The sequence below is a fragment of the Lissotriton helveticus genome, chromosome 3_1 (assembly GCF_964261635.1).
Source record: "Lissotriton helveticus chromosome 3_1, aLisHel1.1, whole genome shotgun sequence".
In the NCBI taxonomy this organism is placed as follows: Eukaryota; Metazoa; Chordata; class Amphibia; order Caudata; family Salamandridae; genus Lissotriton; species Lissotriton helveticus.
In genome coordinates, this window is record NC_136061.1 from 345510138 (window position 1) to 345537879 (window position 27742).

The 27742-nt window shown below is 45.5% G+C and overlaps 1 protein-coding gene across 5 annotated transcripts in view; it reads right to left on the reverse strand.

Moving 5' to 3' along the window:
* ABR (ABR activator of RhoGEF and GTPase) overlaps positions 1-27742 on the reverse strand; it is a 1246002-nt gene that overhangs the window by 53545 nt on the left and 1164715 nt on the right. For all 5 annotated transcript variants that reach the window (XM_078679999.1, XM_078680002.1, XM_078680000.1 and 2 more), the window contains one exon: positions 13805-13864. In XM_078679999.1, the coding sequence (XP_078536125.1) occupies positions 13805-13864 (60 nt within the window). The remainder of the gene's footprint in view (positions 1-13804; positions 13865-27742) is intronic.

The following is a 27742-nucleotide window of genomic DNA, read 5'->3' on the forward strand; positions in this document are numbered from 1 at the left end:
CCTAACCGGCTAGCATTCCGTAAACTCCTAAAAACATACCTTTTTAAGGACTGTATTTAATTGATCTCCTCTGTCCTTCTGTGTTCCGTCCGCAGTGCTGGGAGGCCTCAGGGTAGCCATTGTGATTTTTAAATGCAATTTTTAATTTCATTTCATTTTCAAGAATACCCATTTGCTCCCATCCCCATCAGTGGTAACAAGCGCTATATAAATGCAAACCTTTTTCCATCTTCTATCCCTCTGCTAACCTTCTCAATCCAAACAACTGACTCATATCTACAACTCAAATTACTTCATATTTCACTATACTAATTCAACCCTAATCCTATATGGATTCCGGAGTAGCGTGCTAATCACCAAAAAAGCACTTCAACACCCCCATCAGGGGTAAGAAGCGCTATATAAATGCAAACCTTTCTCCATCTTCTATCCCTCCGCTATCCTTCTGATTCCATAGAACTAACCTATCCACCTCTCAAATTACTTTCATATTTCACTATACTAATTCAACACTAATCCTTTATGGATTCCCGAGTAGCGCGCTACTCACCAAAAAAGCACTTCGACACCTCGTCAGGGGTAGTAAGTGCTATATAAATGCAATTACAATTAGTTCCCATCCTTGCAGGCAATGCCAGGACTTCATACTTTCAACTCATGATCACCTCACTTCAGCTTCTCGGGCAACGTCTTGCACACGTGATCAACAAACTAATCTCTCTTTTTTTAATCTTTATTTTCCATTGTTCTCTTACAAAAGAAACACATATATATTTTCGTACATCCTATCGTGATCACTGATTGTCTCAATATTCCAAAATAACGTCAATTTTTGTACATTATTATCGTCCACCAGTTACCAAGTAAAAAGGAGCATTTGCAACATGTATCATACATCATGCAAGGGTCCCTCTGATGTAACCTCCCCCTCATTTATAATAACAAGAATTATCAACAAAAGCATTCCTCTTCCCAGAAATCGACATGTAACACAGCGAGATTCACTGATTTGTATACACAACAATCCCGACAGATGTGTATGTTAGATCACCCTACCCCCTCAGGAGTTATGTCATGCTCTAGTTGGGTTGCATAGTCCTGACGAAGATACTCGACATATGACTGTTATGGTCCCCAGATATCTTTGGGGCGAGATGCACTGGGCATCATGCTGGCAAAGAGCTCACTGTTTACATTGCAATAGGCAAGACTGCGTAACCAACCATGTACATTTGGGGCAGTTTTACGACCCCAGTGTATGGCCACTTCTCACTTCGCTAATAAAAGACCCAGTGACGCAAACCTGTGGGTTTTCTTGGGGAAGCGTCACTAGGAGGGTGCGGGGGGTGCGGACCGCACCGGGTGTCACCCCATCTGGGGGGTGACACCAATTTACACTGACGAGTCTACCTGCGTCCTGCTTTAGTGCAAGAGGCGCGCCACCACCGCACCCCGGCCCGCCGTAGCTACGGGCACCATCTGCATTCTGCACGTGCACAGAATGGATGGGTCACAGAAGTCAAATAGTCAAGGGTTTGGGTTTGCATTGTTGTTCTGTGACGAAAGTCGAAACGAAACCGAAGCCAAACCAAACCCAGTTATGCATATACCGGGCAGGCAGGCAGGCAATGGCATCGTTGACTTGCAGTTTGGTTTCACTGACACTTGCCCAGCAGTTTGGGTCCCAGGGCCAGAGGGAGTAATACAGCGAGAGAGGGAGACAGAGGGAGCTAGAGGGAGTAAGATAGAGAGAGGGAGCTAGAGGGAGTAAGATAGAGAGAGGGAGTTAGAGGGAGTAAGACAGAGAGAGAGGGAAACAGAGGGAGTAAGACAGCGAGAGAAGGAGTAAGACAGCGAGAGAAGGAGCTAGACAGAGAGAGGGAGCTAGAGGGAGTAAGATAGAGAGAGGGACCTAGAGCGAGCAAGACAGAGAGCGAGGGAGCTAGAGGGAGTAAGAGAGAGAGAGGGAGCTAGAGGGAGTAAGACAGAGAGGGAGACAGGGAGCTAGAGGGAGCAAGACAGAGAGAGGGTGCTAGAGGGACAAAGACAGAGAGAGAGGGAGCTAAAGGGAGTAAGACAGAGAGAGAGGGAGCTAGACGGAGCAAGACAGAGAGAGAGAGGGAGCTAGACGGAGCAAGACAGAGAGAGAGAGGGAGCTAGAGGGAGTAAGACAGAGAGAGAGAGGGAGCTAGGGAGTAAGACAGAGAGGGAGACAGAGGGAGCTAGAGGGAGCAAGACAGGAAGAGAGGGAGCTAGACAGAGAGAGTGAGCTAGAGGGATTAAGATAGAGAGAGAGGGAGCTAGAGGGAGCAAGACAGGGAGAGGGAGCTAGAGGGAGTAGGAGAGAGGGAGCTAGAGGGAGTAAGACAGAGAGAGGGGGAGCTAGAGGGAGTAAGAGAGAGGGAGCTAGAGGGAGTAAGACAGAGAGAGAGGGAGCTAGAGGGAGTAAGACAGAGAGAGGGGGGCTAGAGGGAGTAAGAGAGAGAGAGGGAGTAAGAGAGAGGGGGCTAGAGGGAGTAAGACAGAGAGAGAGGAAGCTAGAGGGAGTAAGACAGAGAGAGGGAGCTAGAGGGATCAAGACAGAGAGAGAGGGAGCTAGGGGGAGTAAAACAAGAGAGAGAGGGAGCTAGAGGGAGTAAGACAGAGAGAGAGGGAGCTAGAGGAAGTAAGACAGAGAGAGAGAGAGCAAGACAGAGAGAGAGGGGGCTAGAGGGAGTAAGAGAGAGAGAGGGAGCTAGAGGGAGTAAGAGAGAGGAAGCTAGAGGGAGTAAGACAGAGAGGGAGCAAGACAGAGAGAGAGAGGGAGCTAGATGGAGTAAAACAAGAGAGAGAGGGAGCTAGAGGGAGTAAGACAGAGAGAGAGGGAGCTAGAGGAAGTAAGAGAGAGAGGGAGCTAGAGGGAGTAAGAGAGAGAGAGCGGGAGCTAGAGGGAGTAAGACAGAGAGAGGGAGCTAGAGGGAGCAAGACAGAGAGAGGGAGCTAGAGGGAGTAAGACAGAGAGAGAGGGAGCTAGAGGGAGTAAGACAGACAGAGGGAGCTAGAGGGAGTAAGACAGAGAGAGAGAGGGAGCTAGAAGGAGTAAGAGAGGGAGAGAGGGAGCTAGAGGGAGCAAGACAGAGAGGTAGCTAGAGGGAGTAAGACAGAGGGAGAGGGAGCTAGAGGGAGTAAGACAGAGAGAGAGAGAGCTAGAGGGAGTAAGATAGAGAGAAGGAGCTAGATGGAGTAAGACAGAGAGAGGGAGCTAGAGGGAGTAAGACAGAGACAGAGGGAGCTAGAGGGAGTAAGACAGAGAGAGAGGGAAACAGAGGGAGCTAGAGGGAGTAAGACAGCGAGAGAAGGAGTAAGACAGCGAGAGAAGGAGCTAGACAGAGAGAGGGAGCTAGAGGGAGTAAGATAGAGAGAGGGAGCTAGAGGGAGCAAGACAGAGAGGGAGCTAGAGGGAGTAAGACAGAGGGAGAGGGAGCTAGAGGGAGAAAGACAGAGAGAGAGGGAGCTAGAAGGAGTAAGAGAGAGAGTTAGAGGGAGCAAGACAGAGAGGGAGCTAGAGGGAGTAAGACAGAGAGAGAGGGAGACAGAGGGAGCTAGCGAGAGCTAGACAGAGAGAGGGAGCTAGAGAGAGCTAGACAGAGAGAGGGAGCTAGAGGGAGCTAGACAGAGAGAGGGAGCTAGAGGGAGTAAGACCGTACCTAGCGCCGTACATTTCGACAGAGGTGGTCCATGCGGTAAGTCGTGAGGGGGTGACACCATGAGTTACCCGCACCGGGTGACACCAACCCCAGTGACGCCACTGGGTAGGAGTATATCCTAATAGAGCGACTTCCGGGGGCAGGGAAATATGCAACATTTGGACCAGCGTGTGGTGAACCTGTTCCCAGTAATTTTGCAGGTTGGGACGTGTCCAGGAGAGGTGGGCGAACTCCGCGTGTGGTGCGGAGCATTTGAAACAGTTATGCGGCCTGGCCGGGTCTATTTTATGCGAAAGAACTGGGGTGAAATAATACGACAACCTAATCTCTCTATTACTCCCATTCATAAACTACCCCTTCTTGTCCCGGCCATGTGCTTTGCTTTGAAAATCACTGCCATGAATGGACATTTGACTAAGTTACTGACTGCTCCACTACACCAGCAGACGGCTCCACGCTCACCATTCCCCATGTCTAAACATTCATGGTCTAATGCAACATCCCCAAAGGAACCTACTCCGATAATCAAAACCGTCAAACCCCCCTGTGCACTGGATCCTCTCAGACCTCACACATTTATGATTAGCCCTCATTTCGACTATTCCCTCACAACTTTCTTCAAATCCGCAATGGTGCTGTTTCTTAAAAAGAAAAGTACTGCTGGTCCCTCATCTCTCTACGACCATAGCACTGTATCTCAACTCCACTTTTACTCCAATACACTGGAGCAACTGGTCTTAAAGTGCTTCACTCTTTATCTGTATGTGAAGAATATTCTCAACCCTCTCGAATCTGGTTTCAATACCTTCAACTCTAAGGAAACCGCATTATCACACATGCCAAGATTTCTCACCACCACCCATCCCCGCCCACTTTCTTCAATGATCATACTTTAGAACCTATCTGCAGCCCCCAACACTGTCGACCGCCCTAATCTAGTTTCCATTTATCCTCAATTGGCATTACTGGCGTAGTGCACAAATAGCTCACCTCTTACCTTTACAATGCCTCTCAGCTGGAACTCACAGGTATCATTTCCCGCTCCTTTACTATTGGGTATCCCATACGTCTCTTATTCCCTCTCCTTTTCTCAGGCTGCAACTCTTCTCTTGCTGACATTACCTCCCGATTGGCCTCTCTTTGATGATGCTCAAATCTTTCTTCTTTGTACATTTTAAAACACACCTCCAGTCACGCATCACTAACTGCCTCATCGCCATCAGACATTGAATGGCATCAGGGCTACTCATGCTAAACTCCTCTAAAACTCAAAATCAATACTTTCCCTTGTCAACAGCAACCATCTAACTTACGGACACCATCTACTATTACCTACCCTCTTCTCCTTGAGTCTAAGAAGTTTGTCTCTTCGGCCAGAAGCCGCAGGGTTCTCTGCACCCCACCTATTAAAAGCATTGGCAAAGCCAATAAGCCTGGTCTTGGCAAACTTTTATGATGGTTAAATTCTTTATTTTTATTGTAAGCATACTCCACTAAAATAAAAGAAGTGAAAAAAGAAACCATGCCGCCATTGCCATATGGTAGCAATAAAAATTTAAATTTAAACAAAATGCAACCATCAGTTTTAATTGTATGAGAATAGTATAGGTGCTTCCTAGAAATCACATGTACGTAGAAGTGGTACAGCCACCTCTTTTTAAGGGACATCACAAGAAATGAAAATGCTACTTACCAGAATGCATCTGTTCTTGGCATGTAGAGCTGCAGAGTTACACACTGTGCATAGATGGCCACCTAGTGTTGGGCTTGGATGTTTGCAGTTTGGTTTGTTCTAGAAAAGTCTTTGGAAGTCACGGGATAGGTGACTCCTCCTTTGGATGATACTGCGCATGGGCATCGGCTCCATCCCCAGATTGTTTTTCGCCATTAGGGAAGTGATGGAGCTGTACAAGAAGTAGTGATGTCCATGTGATTTGTATCTAATTAAGAGAATACTGGAACAGATACGGGTAGCCGGGGAGGCGGGTGGGCGTGTGTAACTCTGCAGCTATACATGCCAAGAACGTATGCATACTGGTAAGTAGCATTTTCCGTTCGAGGCATATGAGCTGCAGATTACACACTGTGCATAGATTGCATAGCATTACCCACACCTAGCGGCGACCACCACTATCCATTGCAGTAGTTTGAAACAGAGTTTTTAGTACAGCCTAGCCCACAGTGGCTTGTTGTTTAGTTTGCACATCTACACAATAGTGTTTTGTAACTGTGTGCGGTGTAGACCATGTAGCTGCTTTGCATATATCATCTAGGGGAATGTTCCCTAAGAATGCCATGGAAGCCCCTATTTTCCTTGTAGAATGGGCTTTTGGAGGAATTGTTAACGTACGTTTGGCTTTCTGGTAACAGATTTGTATGCATTTAACAATCCACCTAGCTATCCCTGATTTTGATAATGGGTTGCCTTTATGTGGTGATCAAAAAGACACAAAAAGTTGTTTAGTCTTATGAAAAGTTTGTGTCCTTTCGATGTAGTACAGTAATGCTCTTTTGACGTCTAAGGTGTATAGAGCTCTTTCTGCGACTGTTTGTGGCTGCGCGAAAAAAACGGGCACTTCAACAGATTGATTTAGATGAAATGGTGAAATGACTTTTGGAAGGAATTTAGGATTAGTGCGTAGAACCACTTTGTTATGATGCATTTGCAAAAAGGGTTTTTGAATGGTAAATGCTTGTAGTTCACCGACTCTTCTGAGAGAAGTAATAGCTACAAAGAAAGCTACTTTCCAAGTTAGGAATTGTAATTCGCATTTATGTAACGCTTCATAGGGAGGTCCCATTAACCGTGTAAGAATAATGTTTAAGTTCCACACTGGTGAAGGTGGTGTTCTGGGAGGGATTATTTTTTTGAGTCCTTCCATGAAAGCTTTTATAGCAGGTACTCTAAACCGATAGATGTTGTCTATTTTGTAAATATGCTGCAATGGCAGCAAGGTGTATTCTGATAGTCACTTTTGAAGGTGTAATAGGTATCTTATGATGTGCTGATTAGACACATCTAAAGGATTTATGTGGTTGTTTTGACAGTATATTACAAATCGCTTCCACTTAGCAGCATAACATGCTCTCGTAGTGGGACGTCTGGCTTCTTTAATGACGTTCTGGAGGAAGGTTGAGGTAACCGAACTCTATGACTTCAGGAGCCAGATCGCTAGGTTGAGCTGAGCTGGGTCCGGGTGTCTGATCTCTCCATGGTTCTGTGTCAAGTTTTTGGTGTGGTACCACAGATAGTTGCAGCAGTGTGGTGTACCACGGTTGTCTGGCCCAAATTGGAGCTACAAGAATGAGTGTTAGGGAATGTTGCTGTAGCTTGCGTATCACTAACCGAAGTAGTGTGAGAGGAGGAAAAGCGTATGCAAATTTTACGGACCAATTCATCCATATCGCATTGCCTTTGGACAGCGGGTGTGGATATCTGGCAGCGAAGTGTGGGCATTTTGCGTTTTCGTGGGTTGCGAAGAGGTCTATCTGAGGTTGTCCCCACATTTGAAAGAACGGTTGAAGAACTTGTGGATAAAGTTCCCACTCTTGGATCTGCTGTGTCTGTCGACTTAGCAGATCTGCCATGGTGTTTTGTAATCCTGGAACGTGTTGGGCTAAGAGGAAGATTTTTAGTGTTATAGCCCATCTCTATATCTGCTGTGCTAACAGAAAGCTGCAGAGTGTGTTCCCCCTTGTTTGTTTATGTAGTACATGGCTGTCATATTGTCTGTGCGGACTAAGACAGCTATGCCTGATACTTGTTTTTGGAATGCTTTTAGAGCTAGGAAAATAGCTAGTAACTCCAAGTGGTTGATGTGGAGTAACTTTTGTTGTAGTGTCCACTTGCCTTGCATTGGTGTGTTGCAGTAGGTGAGCTCCCCAGCCGGAGAGCGATGCGTCCGCTGTCAGGATTATCTGAGGAACTGGCTCTAGGAAAGGTTGGCCCTTTGAAAAGTTTTTGGTGCTCCACCATTGCAGAGAGCGATGAGTCCGACTGTCTACCAACACTAGGTCTGTTAATTTATCATGAGCCTGGTTCCATTGGCGTCCTAGGCACTCTTGAAGTGGACGCATTTGCAGTCTTGCGTGAGGTACTATAAATATGCAAGATGCCATCATTCCTATGAGCTGCATGAACACTCGAGCTGGAAGCGAGTGTTGCAGTTTGAATTTTGTTAGGAGAGTTTGTACACTTGTTATCCTGTTTGGAGAGGGATATGCTAGTGTTAGTTGCGTGTTTATTGTAGCGCCGAGATATTGTTGTATGTGTGAAGGTTGCAGATGTGACTTGGTGTGATTTACTGCGACTCCCAAATTGTGGAGCAGTTGAATAGTAGCGGGAGTGTGTTGTACACACTGGCTGTATGAGCTGGCTTTTATGAGCCAATCGTCTAGGTATGGGAAGACGTGAATCTGTTGTCTTCTTAAGTGTGCTGCTACTTCTGCTAGCATTTGGTAAACACCCATGGCACTGTTGTGACTCCGAATGGGAGCACTTTGAACTGGTAGTGCTGCCTGTCTAGCACAAATCTGAGATATTTTCTGTGCGCTGTGTGGATGGGAATGTGGAAGTAGGCGTCCTTGAGATCTAGAGTGACAAGGAAGTAGTTTAATAACAGGAGTGGAAGGACTTGTTGGAGTGTGACATATGAAAATGATACGACTGTATGTAAATGTTTAGAGGTCTGAGGTCTAGGATAGGTCTTCGAGATCCATCCTTCTTTGGCATTAAAAAATATAGGGAGTATACACCTTTGTTTTGCTGATGCTTTGGGGCGATTTCTATTGCATTTTTCTGCAGGAGGGATATTACTTCCTGTCTAAGCAGTGTTAAATGTTCTTGTGACATTGGACGCTGCTTGGGTGGTATGTTTGGGGGGGTGGATGTTAGCTCTAGACAGTAACCTGATTTAATTATTTGAAGCACCCACCTGTCTGATGTGGAGTTTTTCCAGGCTGGTAGGTATTGTTGTAGTCTTCCCCCAACAGGAGTGGAATGGAAGGGGGGAAAGGAAGGGGAGTCATTGGGCAGGGGTAGAGGCAGAGCGGGAGTTGTGGTTTTTACCTCTGCCTTTGTTATTGTTACCCCTGTAACCTCCCCTTTGGTAGCCCTTACTATATGTGGATTGTGTAGGGGCTTTGTATGAGGTAGAAGGTGTGTGTGAGGAGTATCCCCTGGTGGCGCCTCGATAAGATGAGTGGCGAAATGAACGTCTTGGAGCCTGCGACTGCAGGGCTCCCATAGATTTGGCTGTATCTGTATCCTTTTTCATTTTTTCAAGTGATACATCTATATTGGGTCCGAATAAGTGTTGCTCATCGAAGGATTGATTAAGTATAGCACTCTGGAATTCAGGTTTGAACCCTGATATGCGTAGCCAGGCATGTCTACGTAATAAAACACTGGTGTTAACTGCCCTGGAGCCGGTGTCCGCTGCAACAAGTGCACACCGAATAGAGGTGTTTGTAATATTTTTCCCTTCTTGAATAAGTTAATATGCTCTATCTTTGTATTTATCAGGGAGGTGTCGCATTAGTGATTCAAATTCGTCATAATGTGCCCTGTCATATCTAGCCAATAATGCTTGTGTATTGGCAATACGCCACATGTTTGCTGCTTGAGACGCAGTTCTCTTCCCTGATGCGTCAATTAGCTTAGACTCTTTATCTGGTGGGGCAGCTTCACCTGATGTTTGTGAGTTTGCTCTCTTGCGTGCGTTGGAAACTACAAGTGAGTCTAGTGGTACAGGACCTTTAATATAAGCTGGGTTTGAAGGGACAGCTTTATACTTTTTCTCTATTCGAGGGTTAATGACCCGAGTTGTGACTGGGTCTTTGAAGACTTCAGGAGTATGCTTAATCACTCCTTTAAGCATTATCAAAGGTATCCATTAGAAAGTCTTCATCTACAGGGTCTGTATGCATATCTACTCCATGATATTGCGCGGCTCTGTGTATCAACTGATTAAAAGCCATAGTGTCTTCTGGTGGGGAAGGCCTTGAGGGGTATATGTCATCTAAGGGACATTTGGGATGTCTGGGGTGTTATAATCATCTCAAGGGTCAGGTGAGCCTGGAGAAATAGATGGATCATCAATGTTAGCCCCTATATCATCAGAGCTATCATCCCTATTGTCATCGTCTGGTATGATAGAGGATGCAGGGGAATGTTGTGGTAGGGGAGCAGGTGGTGATGGTATATGTGGAGGAGGAGGGGAAGGAAGTCTTAAAGGCGAGGTAGCCATGTCCTTTTTCTTTGAATGAGGAGCTGGCGCTGGTGTATCCAGTGGTCGCTTTTTTGAAGCTAAAGTTAGCTGCCCAATGATTGGGTCTTTAGCTAGAGTCTTTTGTGCAGGGTCTGGATGAAATAAGTCCTCTGCAGGAGGTCGATCTTTTGGTGCGGAGGGAGGCTTCGGCACCGAAGCGGTCTCTTTTGTTTTTTTGGCAAAGTCCTTAACCGGAGAAGAAGGAGTATTTTTCGGCTCCGATGATTTTTTCGGCTACAGTATATTTTTGGGATCCGATGGTTTTTTCAGTACCGGTGGTCTTTTTGAATCCAAAGCGGGTTTGCTTGGTTCCGCCTGGGTTTCGGTGCCGAAGGAGTAGCGGTAGGCTTCGGCGCCAGTGGTTTGGATGTCGACGGGGCCGGTGACGTTGTCTTTTTCAGTGCCGGTAGGTGTGTGCCGGCACCGTGGGAAGGCCGACTCGAGCCCGAGTCGCATGAAGGCTTCGTTAGGGCCCGAAGGTGGGGCAGTAGAAGCAGTGTGTCGGTATGCTCCTGAGCCATAGGGCGAGGGTGTGACCGGGGCCTTCTTTGGATGTGTCGAGGAAGGGTCGGGGTCAACGGTCTTACTTACGACCCGCTGTGCTGGAGTGATGTCCTCGACGTCTGAATCTTCTGCTTCGGAGTTGCTGTCAACGTCGTGTTGTTCTGGGACGTCAACGCCTCCTTCAAAGATGTCGTCCGGAATTGGAGCTGAAGATCGAGCTATTGTTCTCCTAGCTCTTCGGTCCTGGATAGTCTTTTTGGAGCGGAAAGAGGCACAAGCGGAACAGTCTCTGGCCTCGTGCTCCAGGGAGAGGCAAAGGTTACACACTTCATGAAGGTCGGTGTGAGAAAACTTCGACTCACATTGAGTACACTTTTTAAATGGCGTCCTTTCCATGAGCTGGAGTCGAGGCCTAGTTAGGCCCGAAGGCCGTCAACGATGACCGTAATCGAAATCTTCGGTGTTGAAGAGTAGCGTCGACTGGGAAAGCGTTCAAAACTGATTTTTTGTAAGTTGGTGAGGATTGCGCTCCGAAGGAAATCAGTTCCAACACGGAGAGCTGGAAACACATCCAAGCCTGGTGGCGGAAAAAAACAAACTGGAGATGGAGCCGATGCACATAAGCAGTATCATCCAAAGGAGGAGTCACCTCTCCCATGACTTCCAAAGACTTTTCTACAACAAAACAAACTGCAAACATCCGGGCCCAACACTAGGTGGCCATCTATGCACAGTGTGTAATCTGCAGCTCATATGCCTCGAACATTAGATTCTTATTTTAAGTGTACTAAAATTTGTTTTAGAAGGATAAAGAATTGAAAAAAAACCCTTGGTAAAGTAAAGTGTTGTCCCACCCAACCTGGCACTGAAGTTCACTTATTTCTAGATGTGCACACGAGATCAGGCAAAATGCTGCCCATCACAGTACAAGAGAGTCAGTGGCTGAAGTGAGCTGGCCCTTTACCCCTTACTGGAAGTTGTGGTAGGTAAAAGCAAAATGTTAATAAAAGGTGACCAGACAAGTAGATAGAGAGGGCTGACCCACAGCCCCTAATGTATGTTTATATCTGTTTTCATGGATTAGTTTTTACAGTACTTGGGGCTGCCAAGTCAGCTAAAGTGGTCTCACATCCAGACCAAAAAACGGAGTCCTTTAAATTGAGCACAGCTACAGTTCACTTTGCACCTAAAGAATACACATAAGCTGTGCTCATGCGTATCTCTCAACACTGCCAAAATCCTATTCAACTCAGTTTTCAGTACACTCGACTTCTGTAATAGTCTTTTAGTCAACCACAATCCTTAAACATTCCAGTACCAGAAAAAGTCATACATTTTGTTACCAAAACCTTTTCTGATTTACCCAAGAATACCAAAACCAAGCCAAACGAACTCGCTGCAAAGGTAAAGACCTGGCAGCTAAATAAATGAGTGACACTCATTTTTAAAGTTATAAATGTGCTTGCTACAAATTATCTTTGTGGAATCCTACCCAGATACACCCTTACATAAAATCCAATACCCATCCCTTTCAACCCTCTCGTAACTTACAGGCCACTTTGTGACACATCAAAATCGGGGTCCTTCTCCCTTTTAAGCCCTAAACACTGGACCTTCCTGCTGGTAGACACCTGTGCTACTCCCTCTTGACTAGAATTCAAAATAATGCTGAAAATTCATCTTCTAAGACTCGATACAGGAGAGTGACTACTTCTCCCTACCCTACTGTTTTAACATTAGCTATGTATGTCTCTCTGCTAATTACAGACACACAACTGTACACCTATGTGTAGACTACATCTGCCATTCCACTCTCACTGAGCTGTGACCATGGCTAGGGAAAACATTCTGTTCGATATGTTACCGATGCTAAATAAATAACCCTTTCAGCCCTATTCGTTCCCCTTCTTTGAATACTTTCCAATCATTTACACCTGCAGTCAATAATGTTAATATATACTTAATTCCAAGACACACACGTTATGAAATACCCGCATCAGAATGTCTTTAAAACAATATAATACATTCAAATTAATTCATTCTATAGCAAAACTGAGTATACACAAGAGAAACCTCTCAAGCTACAGCGTTACCGTTTCATTACTTTAAAAGATGAAAAAACATGCACACTCAAGGCAACCGTACAGAGTAACTGTGCACCCTTTACACACAAGATGCAACATATTAATTAATTCGGCTTAAAGGAATAAAGCATATAAGGAGCAATATTTGTGCTCCAATACCATAGATCACCCTTAACGTATGAGCCACATCAATATATATTGATATATAAGAGTCTTTAAAATGTCCAGTGTGAGCTGAACGTATCTAGCAATTGACACCACAAAATCAAACTGATTCAATGCAAATAAAGTGCAGAGTGTTTCACTACGTGATCTAAGTCCACGTCTTAAAAAGAGAGGGCGTAAAATATTTTATCCTATCACTTAAAAAAAGGGTACAATCTAGCAGCAAATGGACAGCAGAATACTTCATGTTTAAAGTGCATAAACAGTCACCATTATTAACCAGAACTCTGTTTTTAAAACCAGCTATTCTCCAGCCAGAATCGATGCCTACTTGAAGCCGAAGGGCAGTACATCTCAACCACCTTCTGGAACCTAGGACAGATAAGGAAATGCGGTCTCTGTTCAAGGAACTCCAAGGAATGAGCCGCTGAGCTTTCGGAGGCTCGATCATGTCTACCAGCAATTTCAGAACTCCCTATGGTTAATTCCTTAAGAAGCCTTGAAAGGTCATTCGCCCTCCGAGTATTTTCAAATGATGCTATGCCAAGGCACGCCCCATTTTTTCCACTGATAAAAAAAATGTCGTTAACGGAGACGTGCAATGCCAATAAACTTGCATCATTGCATAAGAAGGTTTGCCATTAGTAACTTCAAACTTCAGGCCGTGCACAAATGTAACTTCACATGATCTGGGTAAGAAACTTCGCCAGTCTGTACCATGGTACTCACTGGGAGAACCAAGGGCCCTCTAGTACACTAGACGGTACACTAGAATCTTAGTGTACATAGTGATCCGAAGTTAACAACTCTGCCCCAAAAAGAGCCTGTGGTATTAATTTTTAAAGGCTCTTCTGATAGATCGCCACACCTCAAATCATACAGTCTGCCAACCATTGGCTCACCCTGCATGCTTCCATTCCTTTGAACAGAAGAAACTTGAAGAGTTGAGAGATGGTTCTTACCATCTTTTCTTTTGTCGAAACTGATGATCTGTAGTGTAAGCTGCATTGTGCTGTGCTAAAAAGCAAATGCATTTACAAATTCCTTAAAAAACGAACAACAAAGTATCTCTCATCAGACCTCTAGTACTGCTTACCCCATTCATCTCTATGACGTCCATGTGCCAATTCTTCGACTGCACAGTCTGTGGGTCCAGCTGTTGGAAATAAGAGGGGACAGGACGTTATTCTGGAGGTATAGAAAATCAGAAATATCTCAGGTGTTATCTGTAGGCAGCAATCAATTGACGTTAAAGATGTTGTTCTAAAGCAAGTCAATAAAATGTGATACATTAGTCTGTAGTTCAAGCATCTGAATAAACAGCAGTATTCAATGTCATTAAAGAATCAATTAATAGGTTTATAGCCAATAACTGGTGGAGGGATTTTCTGATTTATAAAATGGGAATATTAAGATGTTCGGTTTCTGTGAGCTTGAAAATAGCAGAGTATAAGCATAATGGTTAAAAGGCACAAGTATCAACTGAGAACATTTGGAAGCAATGGTACCACTCTAGTTTTGCCCACCAAAAAACCTACAACTCATTGTGACTGACGAAGCGAAAATAGACCCCAGACTGTGAAGGAAACATTTGGAATGCAAGTGCTATGGACCATGGCACTGAAGTACATTGTTGTGCACTATCAAGGTAACAATAACACTAACTTTGGGAATCAATGGGAAAGTCGTAGCAACATGCGCTAAACAGGTTATACCTTTGAAGTACAGGCAGAGGTAAAAATTAGAAGCAGGGATAGAATGAAATGATGGGTCTCCATTGCTGGTAAGGAAGCTGGTGGCAAATCATGGACGAATGTGACGGATGAGCAGCTGTGTGTCACATACACTGCAGACTGAAATGTTCAGGGTGACGACTGGGAGTACAGCAGGCAGCAAGAACACAACCAATGCACAAGACGAATGCAGGAACACCTAGCAGAGCACACTAAAAAATCATGCCGGCAGGATCCTGAGTGCCAGCACGACTCAGGGGTCCATATGTGAGTTCTCTTCTTCCAGCAGGAGTCAGAAGCCAGGATTCTTCTTCAGTTGGAGTCTTTCCAGGCCCAGACATGTTTTGAGGAGGTGGTGGTGGAGGTGCCAGATTTATCCAATGTACTAGACAGTAATTCGAGGGACTCTACTGCCAAATGCTAACAGGTTTTTCGCAGTTCCCCCATCACCATTCATAGTACTTCCTATTTGTATTACTGTAAAATTACCCAGGAGGCCCAGTTTTAAGATGGCAGACCCAGCTATCACCAGGTAGGCCCATCTTCAGCTTCTAGGCCGCTTCCGTATCTCACAGGGTCAAAGCTGGTTTTAGATTTTAATCACACCTAGTCCTAAAAAAGAAAGTCTATCTTGGCCGACATAGCGAAAATAGCATGTTGTTTTATTTCACTTTAAGGACACACCAACTTCAACAGTGAGCCCTATCTGTAAAAATTAGTACCCTGCACCGTGGGCCTACAAGACACGTTTTAGAAGTGACTTATGTCTATACAAAAACAGACTTTTCCTAATGGCAAAGTCACTTTTCCTACCTTGATTCACTGCGGTGCATTTAGACTGCAGCCTAGCCAAAGCACAGTGGTGCTCCTGGCTGAAACACAGTCATACATTTGTGGTGTGTAAATATACCCTGCATCCCATATAGAACAATAACATTTCCACGCCACAGGAGCACAACGTATCTTTTACAATGGATTTATTGGGAAGTTTAAAAGGCCAAATAGGACGTTCCAATGTATAGCACATGATTTAGAGGGGAAGCATAGGCACTTTATCAATGTAGGCAGTGGTAAAGTACACAGAGTCCCAGAGCTAGCACAAATAGGGTGCAGAACCATGTAGAATTGGCAGCTTACTGCAGCCACTATCTTCATATCAAAGTACTTCTTCCTCTTGACCATGTTTTGTTTCCATCACTCGTAGAGAGACTTGCATCCATCTGTTACCCACACATACATGGCGCTGGGCACGGAGGTCACAAAACGTAGCTAAATCTTTCTGGCAGGGCCGCTTCAAAACGTTAGCCCGCCAAGTGTTGATTCACATAAAAGTGTCTTCGAGCCTCTGTCCCTCACTGCAGCTCTACCCAGGAGCCATGTTATATTTTAGTCGGATAGGGCGAGAAGCATGGCCTCCATCGGCAGAGACTGCTGAGCATTTGGGTTAATGGGCAAGGGGGTCCGAGACGCGACTGGTTTGGGGGTTTATGGACCATCTTTTTAGGTTTCGCCTGTCGAAAGCTGTGCACCTTTTCGGCGCAGGCGAAATCTTATGTTAACAGTATGTTTCTTGGTCACCGACACTCTGTTCCATTGGCTAGCTCCATAAAAGGAGGCTAGCCATTAGAACAGAGATCTGTCCGTCAATTGCGGAGCAGATTCGGAGGCGTTCCCGCGAATTTTAGGCTTTCTGCTCACGTCATGCGGCGGTGGGCGGATCTTTTTTTTTTCTCGTCCTGTTTTGGTCAATTTCAAAGTGTCCTTTGCAGGAGTGGGCTGCGAGATTGAAGTTGCCAGGATGCGGTGGGCTGTGCGATTTCTTTCCTTGCAGGTAAGCTGCATTTTTAAATATTTTTTGTTATCCAGTTTTCGCCCCCCCCCCGCTGTCCGTGTGCCCGTTAACCCGCCCCCTCCCGCTGTCCGTGTGCCCGTGCTTCTTGTTAAACAGTGCTTGTTCCAACTTTGGTATCTGAAACGTAACCCGTTCCCGCCCCCCCTCCCGCTGTCCGTGTGCCCGTTAACCCGCCCCCTCCCGCTGTCCGTGTGCCCGTGCTTCTTGTTAAACAGTGCTTGTTCCAACTTTGGTATCTGAAACGTAACCCTTGACAGCCACTACCTTCCTCCATTTTTTTCTAATACCTTGCTTATTTCAAGAGAATGAGCGGCAACTATTAGGTTGCTAACTTACGTAGGTTCAATTTCAGGAGTGCTACACAGAGGTACAATGTATCACGTGACTCTCTCCCACTTGAAATGAAGGAGGGAGAATCATGGCGGCTGCTAAGTGTTAAAAGTTGGAAAAACTGGAAGTCAATGTAAACACTGGATGACTCGGATTTTGTATGATGTCCCATCAATACTCAAGGGAACATGCAGTCCGTGTGCCCGTTCCCGCCCCCCTCCCGCTGACCGTGTGCCATTCCCGCCCCCCCTCTCCCCTCCCGCTGACCGTGTGCCGTTCCCGCTCCCCCTCCCGCTGACCGTGTGCCATTCCCGCCCCCCCTCCCGCTGACTGTGTGCCCGTTCCCGCCCCCCCCTCCCACTTGTAAAAGCTTGTTTTTTAATTGGAACCTAATCAGCGTTATCACCACGAAGGACATTTCTGCTGGTGGTTTCCTAGTGCAACACATTCCAAAATATCTGTCTGCAACATGCGGGCCAACAGAGGGGACTGGTGCCCGTATTCTGCGATCAGACGGAACCTTTCTCAGGTCTCGGGGCTGATGCCTCGACCCCCTTCTTTGTAGGGGCCCCGCCTGGCGCTTTCAGTTGCACTTTAGAAGCTTTGGCGAGCGGGCAGTGTCCATTAACCATCTGAGCACCTTATTGCCGGAACACTTGGAGGGCAGAGTGGCATCTGTCAACGTGGACATCTGTGTTTTCACTGGGGAAGAGCAGCGAACGCCAGATCTAAAAGTAGACGTTTTAACTGGACACGTTGTGCAAGTGTAGGGGGCACATTCTGCCAGGGGGGTAACAGCTGCCTGGAAGCGTCTGCCTACTGCAGCCGGGCTTCTCAAACACTCGTATTTACACAGGATAGGTGCAGCCTGCAACTTCCTGACAAGTAGGTTTGCAAAACACCTCCTTACAGGGGAAGTTCGACACAAAACATGCTTTTTTAGGCATTGGATGGTCCACAATAGAAAATCCCAGCATGATTTTTTTTTTTTGTCGTCCAGGTTTGTTTTGGTCATTCCGCGGCCGACCGCCCCCGGAAGAAGTCCAGGTGAGTGCTTTGTTTAATTTTCTTGCCTTCCTGCCCCCCCTCCCGCTGTCCGTTCCGGCCCCCCCCTCCCCCTCCCGCTGTGTCTCCGGCCCCTTGTTATGTCTTTGTATTGTTGGATTTGTAGTCCTCGTTTTACCACGGAAGAAAAAAAACCTTCAAATCCCATATTGCAGAAGCAAGACCGTGGAGTGGATGACGTACTTACGCATGGAAGTGGGGAACTGGGGAGCTGTGAATCCGCCGGGTTGACTGCGGACTCCGGGAAAGCAGGGGCTTTGATACATTAGTGAGATCCTCGGGGGTGAGTCGGAGCTCTGATGGATTTGTCGGTGTAAATAAGATACTTTTATTGCAAACCATGCCATATAGCACCAGCCCCTACCGCTCTCCTTGCATCATTCAGATATAACCACTTAGATGAGGAGGCGGGTTCCGGGGGTGGGAGGCAGAAGCTGCTAAGTGACGCCCTCCCTGAACATTTTCCAACATTAATTAGCGTGGTGAAGTTGTAAACTCCGCACATATAATTTAAAGACAAACCTACCAGTCCCATAATGCAGTTCGGTTGGCTAGCACGCCGTGGCTGACTGAAGATGCGCACTCAGATGGCGCCGGCACTTGACAGCCAGACACAGAAGGCGCGTGATTGACAATGGGCGGCGAGACGAGCGTGACTGAGGGCAGACGCCAACTGAAATGTCCAACCCTTAAAAAGGAAAGATTTAATGACGGTATTTTTTGTGGAACTGGTGGTGAGCTTCCTGTTTCAAGATGAGTGAGTGGACCATGTCCAAAAAGACTGACACTCCAGTAGGGTAGTGTACTGCTTTCAGCAAGCATCGCCTTAATGTGCCACCCCAGCACGGTTAAAACCCCCTCAGCTGTCAATTGGCCGTCTGTCACATGACACCTGCAGACCGGACTCTGAATTTCTTCAGTGAAATCCAGTAGGGTACAATAGGTCTTACATTTGCAAGAGATTAAGCTGTTGGCAATGTAAATGACAATACCATTTCAGGGATGTGGAATTCCTATAGCCCGACGCCCAGGACATACTGTTTGGGGTCAAGGGCAACAAGTTTTAATGTGCATTTTGTCCTTGGGACAAGTAGGCCCAACCCCCTGCAGCACAAACCATTTGGCTGCCAGTTTGCAGTAGCACATTAAGGGCCAGGGAAGGGCACTGCCTTTAGTTATTATTTGTGTGCTTATGTTAATGCTGTTCAAACTTGTATTTATGGTTCATTAATTGAAAGCCTTTATTATTAGGGTGCGCGCTCTAAGTAAATGTAAGATCGGACTGCACTACTGACAGTGGTTACAGTATATAAATGTGTACTCACGGTTTCAAAGTTTAGAAATATGAGGCTATGCATAATGCTCCCAGAATGCTCTCCGATTAGATGCAAATATTTGTAGACGCTTGAGAGCAAGATTAATTACGCTTTGCTTTCAATATAAAATGTTGCTAAAAAATGAAAGTAGGAAAAAAAACATTTGCCACACTACTGTGAAATTTCAGGTACCGTTTCTTTGCAGCATCATTTAGTAAGATGTGTTGATGCATGCTAGTATTTCGCAAAAATATTCATATTGGAAAATCAGTGTAACCAGTTTCAATAAGATTATGAGTAACATAAAAATAAACAAGCATTGGAAAAGCCAGTAGGTCTGAAATGAGTGGTCAGTTTTTTAGTTTTGCCACTATGTGACTTGTTTTGGCATGGTTTTTGTAAAGCCTTCTTGATGTGAGAGCTGCCAGGCCCTCACCATTATAACAAACATTGGCAAAAGCAACAAAGAAAAATTCTTCTCAAAAAAGCACACACTGCCACATTAGTTACTGCCACTGAACAAAACTACTTTGTGTGCCAATATACTCCTTGTGAAAGAGCTTAATGCCGTCACTCACAGTGAAGCCAGCCGATATAGAGAGAGGGAGAGAGAATTTTAATAAACACAAAAGGTTGTGGTAAACGCCAGACCAAATTAAGGGCCCCATTATTAAAGAAAGTCTCAAAAGTGCACCCTTGGTATATGTCCTTGCATTAAGTGCAGCTATATGGCTTTCGTGAATTTACAAGAATTTATAGAGGTAGGGCAAGAAATGTACTCTTGGAAAATATTTGTGAACTGGAGATTATCATGAGCAAATATGCATGTGTAGATTCGCTCATGCGAAAACCTGAGTGTTTGCAAGGTCATTTTCCCATCAACCACTTTTTTCCCAACTCTGGAAGAAGGTTTACGTCTGCCATTGTCAGGAGTAAATTTCCAACATTTCTCAGTATGGAAAAAGACTAGAGAAGAGTTGTTGAAAACCCTTACAACATGCAAGTTAGTAGATTTGCACAGACTTAAAGGGCATTCCAACCCTGGAACTATTGCTTACCACTACCTTCAGTCCCAGTATGTAGATCTGCAGGAACGTGGCAACATAAAGGGATTGCTAGTATTCAAAAACTATTATGATACGAGTCCTGGCATAATCAGAGAGGCTATATAAGAGCTCTTATATAATGAGATTGCTGCCATAATTTGTCGCCGAACCACATGGAAACAAAGGGACAAGTGGATTTTGTTACAGGACAAGTAGATTTATGAAGCAACTTGCCCCATGGACAAATAGATATTTCAATAAATTCCACACCCCTGCATTTATTTATCTGTTTTCAAAACCAACACATAAATAAAAATGTTGTCATTTACAATGCCAATAGCTCTAACTTTTGCAAAGGCGAAACCGTTGCATTGTAAATGCTTGTTTAACTAAGCCGTTAAAAGTAGAACCACAGAAGTCCAGGATTTGTGCAGCTATACAGGCCCATTAACCAGCAGTGGCTGGTATTAACAGGCAAAGGGGGCGTTGCCCTCCCAGCGTCTGGGAGAAGAGAAAAGGGAGAAAAACACTATGGAGCAGCTTTAAGTGCTCACTGCCCGGTGCTCCACTTCTCCCCTGAGAAACAAATTAATGTTGTTTTTTTGTGAGGTCGGACAAGAGTCCTCCTACACATGTGCTGAGCTGGGCGAGGCATTCCTCGCTCTTGAGGCACAAGCGAGGAGAGTGGCATCAGCCTGATGGGAGTGGCTGCACAAAGCAGCAGTGAACAGGCTTCAAATGGGGAGTTTCTGACGTGGCCGAGGACGCGGTCAGCAGAGCGTCATTCACATTAAGGGGAAGGGGTGGGGCTGGACGACAGCAACACAGTGCAGTGTGTGGCAGCGATTGCAGCACTTCCTTTCGCCTCCGCACTGTTGGGATTTTTAATTGGATAATGTAAGCTGGGGGCGTGGGTTATGATTGAGTTTGGCTGCTCCTTTTTCCGGGATTATCAGCACACAGTAGGTGTGCATTAAGTACCTAGGCATACTGTTCGGATCGGACCTATACAATTCCCTCCACCACAACGAAAAAGGTCTACTAGAGAAGGTTAAAAAGCTCTTAGAGACATGGAGCCCTAAATTTATCACGTAGTGGGGAGAATAGAAACCATAAAAATGATGATCACCCTAATGGTCAATTATCTGTCAAGCATGCTCCCGCTCCTACTAAATAATGATTTCCACCAGAAAATCGACAACATGTTCTCAAAATTCATACGGCAGGACAAAAGGGCTAGGATCAGCATCAAGAAATTGAGATTTACCAAGCAACAGGGGGGGCCTTAATCTCGCGGACTTTCAAACCTCCCACCTAGCGTTCCTGGCAAAGCAGGGCTCACTGTTGGTGTCCTCTCCACAGGGTTACTACCCAGTGTGGTTTCAGGTAGAGAGAGCCATACTAAACAATAGACACCCCCTCACCTTGCTCACAAAGAACACCTACCCCTCCGCGTCCAAACAGATTTTCAAAAACACCAAGATAGCGATGCAAAAAGTAGACAAAAAATTGGGGACCAGTATCAGGGGCTCCAAATCTGAGTCGATATGGGCAAACAGCAGAATCAAATATAGGGGGGGAAGACCCTCAACTTCGATACTTGGATAGAGAAGAGCATCTCCTTTCCACATCAATTTGATAAAGACCAGGGCCCCATCACGTTCTCTGACCTGAAAAATAGCTTCCAACTAGAACACATAGACCTATACAGATTTCTCAAAATCAAGACAGCCCTATCAAAGGCCAAACTACATGACACACCACCCTCGATCTTCCAATATGTAGCGAACATAAACAAACTAGGTCACCAAATATCACGCGTTTATAAGCTCCTGCGCCCAAACACCACCAAACTCAATGTCAGACTAACAGACTACTGGGCCGAACAGCTAAAGGGCCATTTAAGCGAGCTGGAGTGGAGGAAGATATGGGCCTCAGCCACACAAAATAAGATCACTCCAGTCCTAGCACAAACTAAGCTCTGGCTGCTCTATAGGGCATACTGAACCCTGGACCGCCTACACACACTGAGCATCAGAGAGTCCAACCTCTGCTGGAACTGCAACACACACAAAGGGGACTTAGCACAACCAATCTTCCACTGCCCTACACTTAATATCTTCTGGGGAAGGGTGTTTGACTTTATAGACGAGATCTTTAAGCGTAAGATGAGCAGGGACTTCATCTCCATCATCACAGTGGGTATAAGGTCAGACCTGGCCTCGGAACAGGATAAGGATCTTATGGACCTTCTGCTGACTTCGGCGGTCAAAACAGTCCTGAACAACTGGAAAGACTCAAGCAAAGCAACCTTTCAATCCTGGCTAAACTGGATTACCTACCTTAGAGGCGTGGACAATCTGGCTCTGCAGTACTCCCCGTGGAAGGCCTCTCCTAGAAGGTTGTGGGAGTCCCTGGACAGGTTCCTTACCCCCCACAAACCAGCATGATCGGCCAATCCAGAAGGCCTACAACCGGGGTCGCCGCCGCCAGATTATGGCTGGGAGTTATGCTGTACACTGTGTATTGTGAGGTTACCTAGTTTCGAATCTGCAGTACTTTGTATCCTGTGACATATTATGCTCTCTCTCTCTTTCTCCCCTTTCTCCTTCCTCCTACTGTTCTATCTCTTTCTTCTCTATCTTATAATACTCCCCTGAGAGTATACCTGACCTCTGCAAGTGTTTTCTGCGATTGTTTTGTATTACCCGTAAAATCCCAATAAAAATGTATAACAAAAGAAATAAAAAAACGACATGTTTAATGTTTTCCCTAATTCGTTGGAAAAAAATGAGATCGCAGTAGTACTGGCTAATGAATTAGGATTGGTCATTTGAATGAATCCAGCCTACTTCGTTCACAGAGAGTGTACCTCCTACCTGTGGCAAATAGCTCCCAACCTGCTAGTGTAAAATCAATCTCTCATTTCATGGATATTCACTCACTGAACGTGCAAACATTCGAGCAAACACGCTCTTGCAAACTCGTGCTGTGACCCACTTGCTAAAATATATATATTCGTTCACAGTCACAGATGCTTACATTTGTGCAACAGTACCGTGCACACACTTATGTGCACACACTTACATACACACACTGGGATGCACACAAGCATCTGTTCATATGTACATGCACTTTATGCACATAGGCTTGCACACAAAGGGGTTTCCTCTACACATAAACACAAAAAAATAACACTTGCACGCCCACTCTCGAGAACACACACATAGAAAAACATGTATAGTGCTGAATACTGCACCAATATAAACCATTTTTTTAAATGTTCTCAGGGGAACCTCCCCCAAACCTCCATCAGAACAATCGAGCTCGCTCACTTTAATTGCTTGCATGCCAAAAAATATTAATTGGTGTTGTGCCTCACCAGATTTAAATTCCACCAGCCGCCACTGCCATTAACAGATGTCGAGTCAACCTGTAATGACTTGTGTGCTCCTGGGGAAGGTGTAACCTGTTTCTGTAGGGTAGTATTACAGTTTATTTTTTTATTTTAAGAGTTTTATATAGCGCTGCTAGACCCGGAGGTATCAGAGCGCTTTACATGAGGAATTTAGCATTTAGCATATTACAAACGTTACAAAATTTACATGAAAGATCGTTGCGAGGAAGAGGAAAAACAAGGTTATACAAATACATCTAATGATTAGATCATTACAAAAACAGAAGATATTAAGGAGCAATGGGAGCGGGGGAAAATAGGGGTAAGGGAAAAGAGGGAGAAGGGAAACGTGGGAATGATTGGGAGCAGGGAAAAAGGAACTGACAAAGGACGGAACCAGACGGCAGGTCAGGATCAGAGGAGAGGGTGAGAAGGAAGATGGGGACAAGAAAAGGGGTTCTGAGAGAGGGAGAGGAAGTCATCGGAAGAAGATATGAAGAGACAGCAGCGAAAGGACGAGGAGTGCCATGCACCAATGTCCGGCTGGGTAGGTGCCAGACTCCTCTATAGACGAACCAAGCGGCTCCACCGGGCAACGGCCATGTCGTCTCAACTTCTTTACATAAGTTTCCACAAAATTATAGAATTACACCAGTTACAAGTTACATGAGGAATTTAGCATTTAGCATATTACAAACGTTACAAAATTTACATGAAAGATCGTTATGAGGAAGAGGAAAAACAAGGTTATACAGATACATCTAATGATTAGATCATTACAAAAACAGAAGATATTAAGGTGCAGTGGGAGCGAGGGACAATAGGGGTCAGGGAAAGGGGGAGAAGAGAAGGGAAACGTGGGAATGAGTGGGAGCAGGGAGAAAGAAACGGACAAAGGACGGAAAAAGATGTCAGGTCAGGATCAGAGGAGAGGGTGAGAAGGAAGATGGGGACAAGAAAAGGGATTCTGAGAGAGGGAGAGGAGGTCCTCGGAGGAAGATATAAAGAGACAGCAGCGAAAGGACGAGGAGTGCCATGCATCAATGTCCGGCTGGGTAGGTGACGGCCGCGGGCGCCAGACTCCTCTATAGCCGAACTAAGCGGCTCCACCGGGCAATGGCCATGTCGTCTCAACGGCTTTACATAAGGTTCCATAAAAAGCCAGATGAACATGAAAATCAAGATCAGAAAGAACGGGGAAAGCTGGTAAACCACAGGAGGAGACAGCAGTGGGGAAGAAAACGAGACAAATGTTCACAGTCCGGCTGGGTAGGTGACGGCCATAGCGGTGTGCAAGAGCCAGTCTCCCCTATAGCTGTCGGAGAAGCTCCACCGGGAGTCGGTCAGGTATGCGTTTCGGACTCCGCCAGAATAGAGTGAGGATCAGGAGGTGGTCAAAAAGTCTAGTCTTTGGGGTACCTATGTGAGAGTCAGTCTAAAGCAATGTAATGAGGACATTCCAAGATGGCCGAATCCTTAGTATGACTTGTTGCCCTGATATATAGTCCTTTGTTAGTGTCCAGCATTGGTGAGTCCTATTACTCTGTTTAGTGATTGTAGGGACTATGGTCCTCTTTCAGTTGTCATAGCGTAGTGGGAACACACCAGCAAGCGGCCATTTTAAATTAAACAACTATGTTGAGGAGTCCATAGCATTTAAATACAGACAGGGTCAGTAAAATAAATAAAGTGAAAGTAAAAAAGTAAAGAAAAATAAAAGTCACCGATCCTGCATAGCTCACGCGAATCAGATTTGTCAAAGTGGGGATACCCGACATCGCTCTGGGATTTTCTGGATTTCTCTTGCTGATCTCCAAGATGTCCCCGATGTTAGAGAAGAGGTGATGATGGTCGGTAGTGTTCATGGTCTCTTTGAGTTCCTCAGATTTATGGAAGAAGCGCACCAATATGTCAAGGCTGTGTAGGTAGGAATACTCAGAGGTGATGATTTCAAAAATGGCCTCTTGTCTTTTCCGTTCCACAGGAGCAATGATGTCCAGAAGGCCAGACTCCTGCACCCTAGGCTTTTCAGATATTGACTTAAGAGGGGCCCTTCAAAGCCCGAGGCTGGTGAAATCTTTTTTTTTTTTCGTTTGTTTTGCCCGCTGCTAGCATCAGACGTAACTTCCGACCAATGGAATGATGCTGCGGGAGCTGGCTCAAGATCTGCTGCGCCGGCCGGTAGTTCTTCACTACGATGCTGTCGTCGGGCTCCGGCCGCTCCGCCCGCACCGGGCTGTCGTCCAGCAGGTCGTCGTCGGACTCCTGGGTGTTGGAGCTGAGGCCTCGCTCGCGGAGCTCCTGGTTCAGCCGGGGGTCTTAGGAGCCTGCGCCAGGTTTGTCGACTGCTGCCGCCTGCGTTAGAAATAAGGTCTGTTACGCTGTCTTTGGGGTTCAGGGCGTGTTTTTATCGGCTTGGAGAGCACACCGGGGCACCATTAGTCTCTAAATGAACTGCGGTCATTAACTGTTACAGGCAGATGTAAACACGTTATCTGTGTATCAACGTTTTGTGCACCCACTGTAACTATGCTTGACTTGGTGTGGTACTGCTGACCACAAAGGCAAGTTAAGCACTTCTCTCCCAGGGAGTGGACACCATGCTAGATCCTTAGTACGTGAATGTGCACCACGTGTTTGTACTCCGAGAACTGGACAGCCTCTGCTGCAGCTCCCACGCCATGGAAGATCAGCAAGCGTCAATAAAAAATAGAAATACTTAATGACTAAATGTATTTTTTTAAACTTAGAGCAGCTTGTATTCTATGGTACACAGCATACTTATTAAAAAGTCTGAATGAGTGCAAGTAAGTGGCCTGTAAGTAGCTATGCTTTGGCAAAACAAGCCGCTGTTGCAGAGATGACGGAGGGGAAATGCAAATTAAAAAAGCATGAGGCGAAGTAGTGCATCCTACCTCTATCACCACGACTTGGACGCCTTGCCTTTTAATTGAGGCAGCATAGCACTTGCTGCATTGTTTTCCTAAATTTCCACGTTTCTTCTCATTTAGGGCACTTGTGAAAACCTTATCGTAGCACTGGAACTCACAAGTGATCAGTTTATGTTACATGAAAGCCTTTCTGTTTCTGTATATTAAACACGACAATTAGAGGTATCTTTTCTTAAGTACTCATTGTACTGCCCATGCAATCTATCCACAAAACCTCTGTACGCTACTCCGACACAAGCTGGAGTATAATCTTTGCACTTCGTCTAAAGTCAACAAACTAAATATATAACCAATGAAAATTTTCATTTAACAGACTGACTGTACTTAACTGGCTGGGAGTAAGATCTCTTTTGATTGACCATTGCAAAATAACATATTTCTGTGTTTCCCATGCATTGTTTAAATATATCTTGTGGCCCCATAAATATTCAATGAGTGTGGTTTCCAGTGCCCAAAGCCAACAGTATAGAGACCGAAGCCATGCTGGCCTGTGATCCAGAAACCACAGTGAGATGAAGATTGCCATTCACAAATCGGCAGAACTCTTTTGAATCCATGGGAAGCAGGGCTGTGGCTATTTCTGGGTCAGGAAACTTTCTCAGAGGTTCAGAAAAGGAGCAAAGAGCCTGAAGGATTTAAGGTCTGGCCACGATGACCATTCCCAAAAAAAAGTCTGGGACGCCAGTAAACTCCAAAGCTCTTAGGTGCAAGAGAGTGGTACTGTCCACTGCTGTCGCTGAGATTTTAAAATGGCTCCAGACCACTTATCGGATAACGTGGCATCTTTACACAAAAAGAAAAGGCAAGGAAAAGGATTCATTAGAATAACAAATGGGGGTTTAACCTATTGTACTGTTACATTCAGATTACTTTTCATGTGCGGTTTAGAAATGAAGTCAACATGCTTTTGTTACTAATGAATGCATAGCGTTCTTCAGGACAATATGATTATTTTAGTGAATCGAAGCACAGATCACTTACTGCACTTCATATCACTAGCTGCGGTCACCAGTGTTCTCTTTTCACAGATACTCTGGTTCCTCCTTATAGATCTTGACTCTACAGTGACTACCATAATCACAGAGAGGGCACGAGGGCTCACAACTGACCAAAATGTGAGTATTTCACCGTACAGGTTTGAGATAAAACAGTGCAATGGTCCTATAAATGTAACCCACTGATTGATGATGGCGCGTTCTGTAGTGCCAACATGTGCCAACATGTCACCTAGCGCTTCCTACAGAGTGTTCTGTTGTACATACACCTATGGCAGTTATATAGTGTGTGATGCATTGGTAGTGTTAGGGTGTAAAATGTATTGATTTAGTCATATGGGTAGCCGGC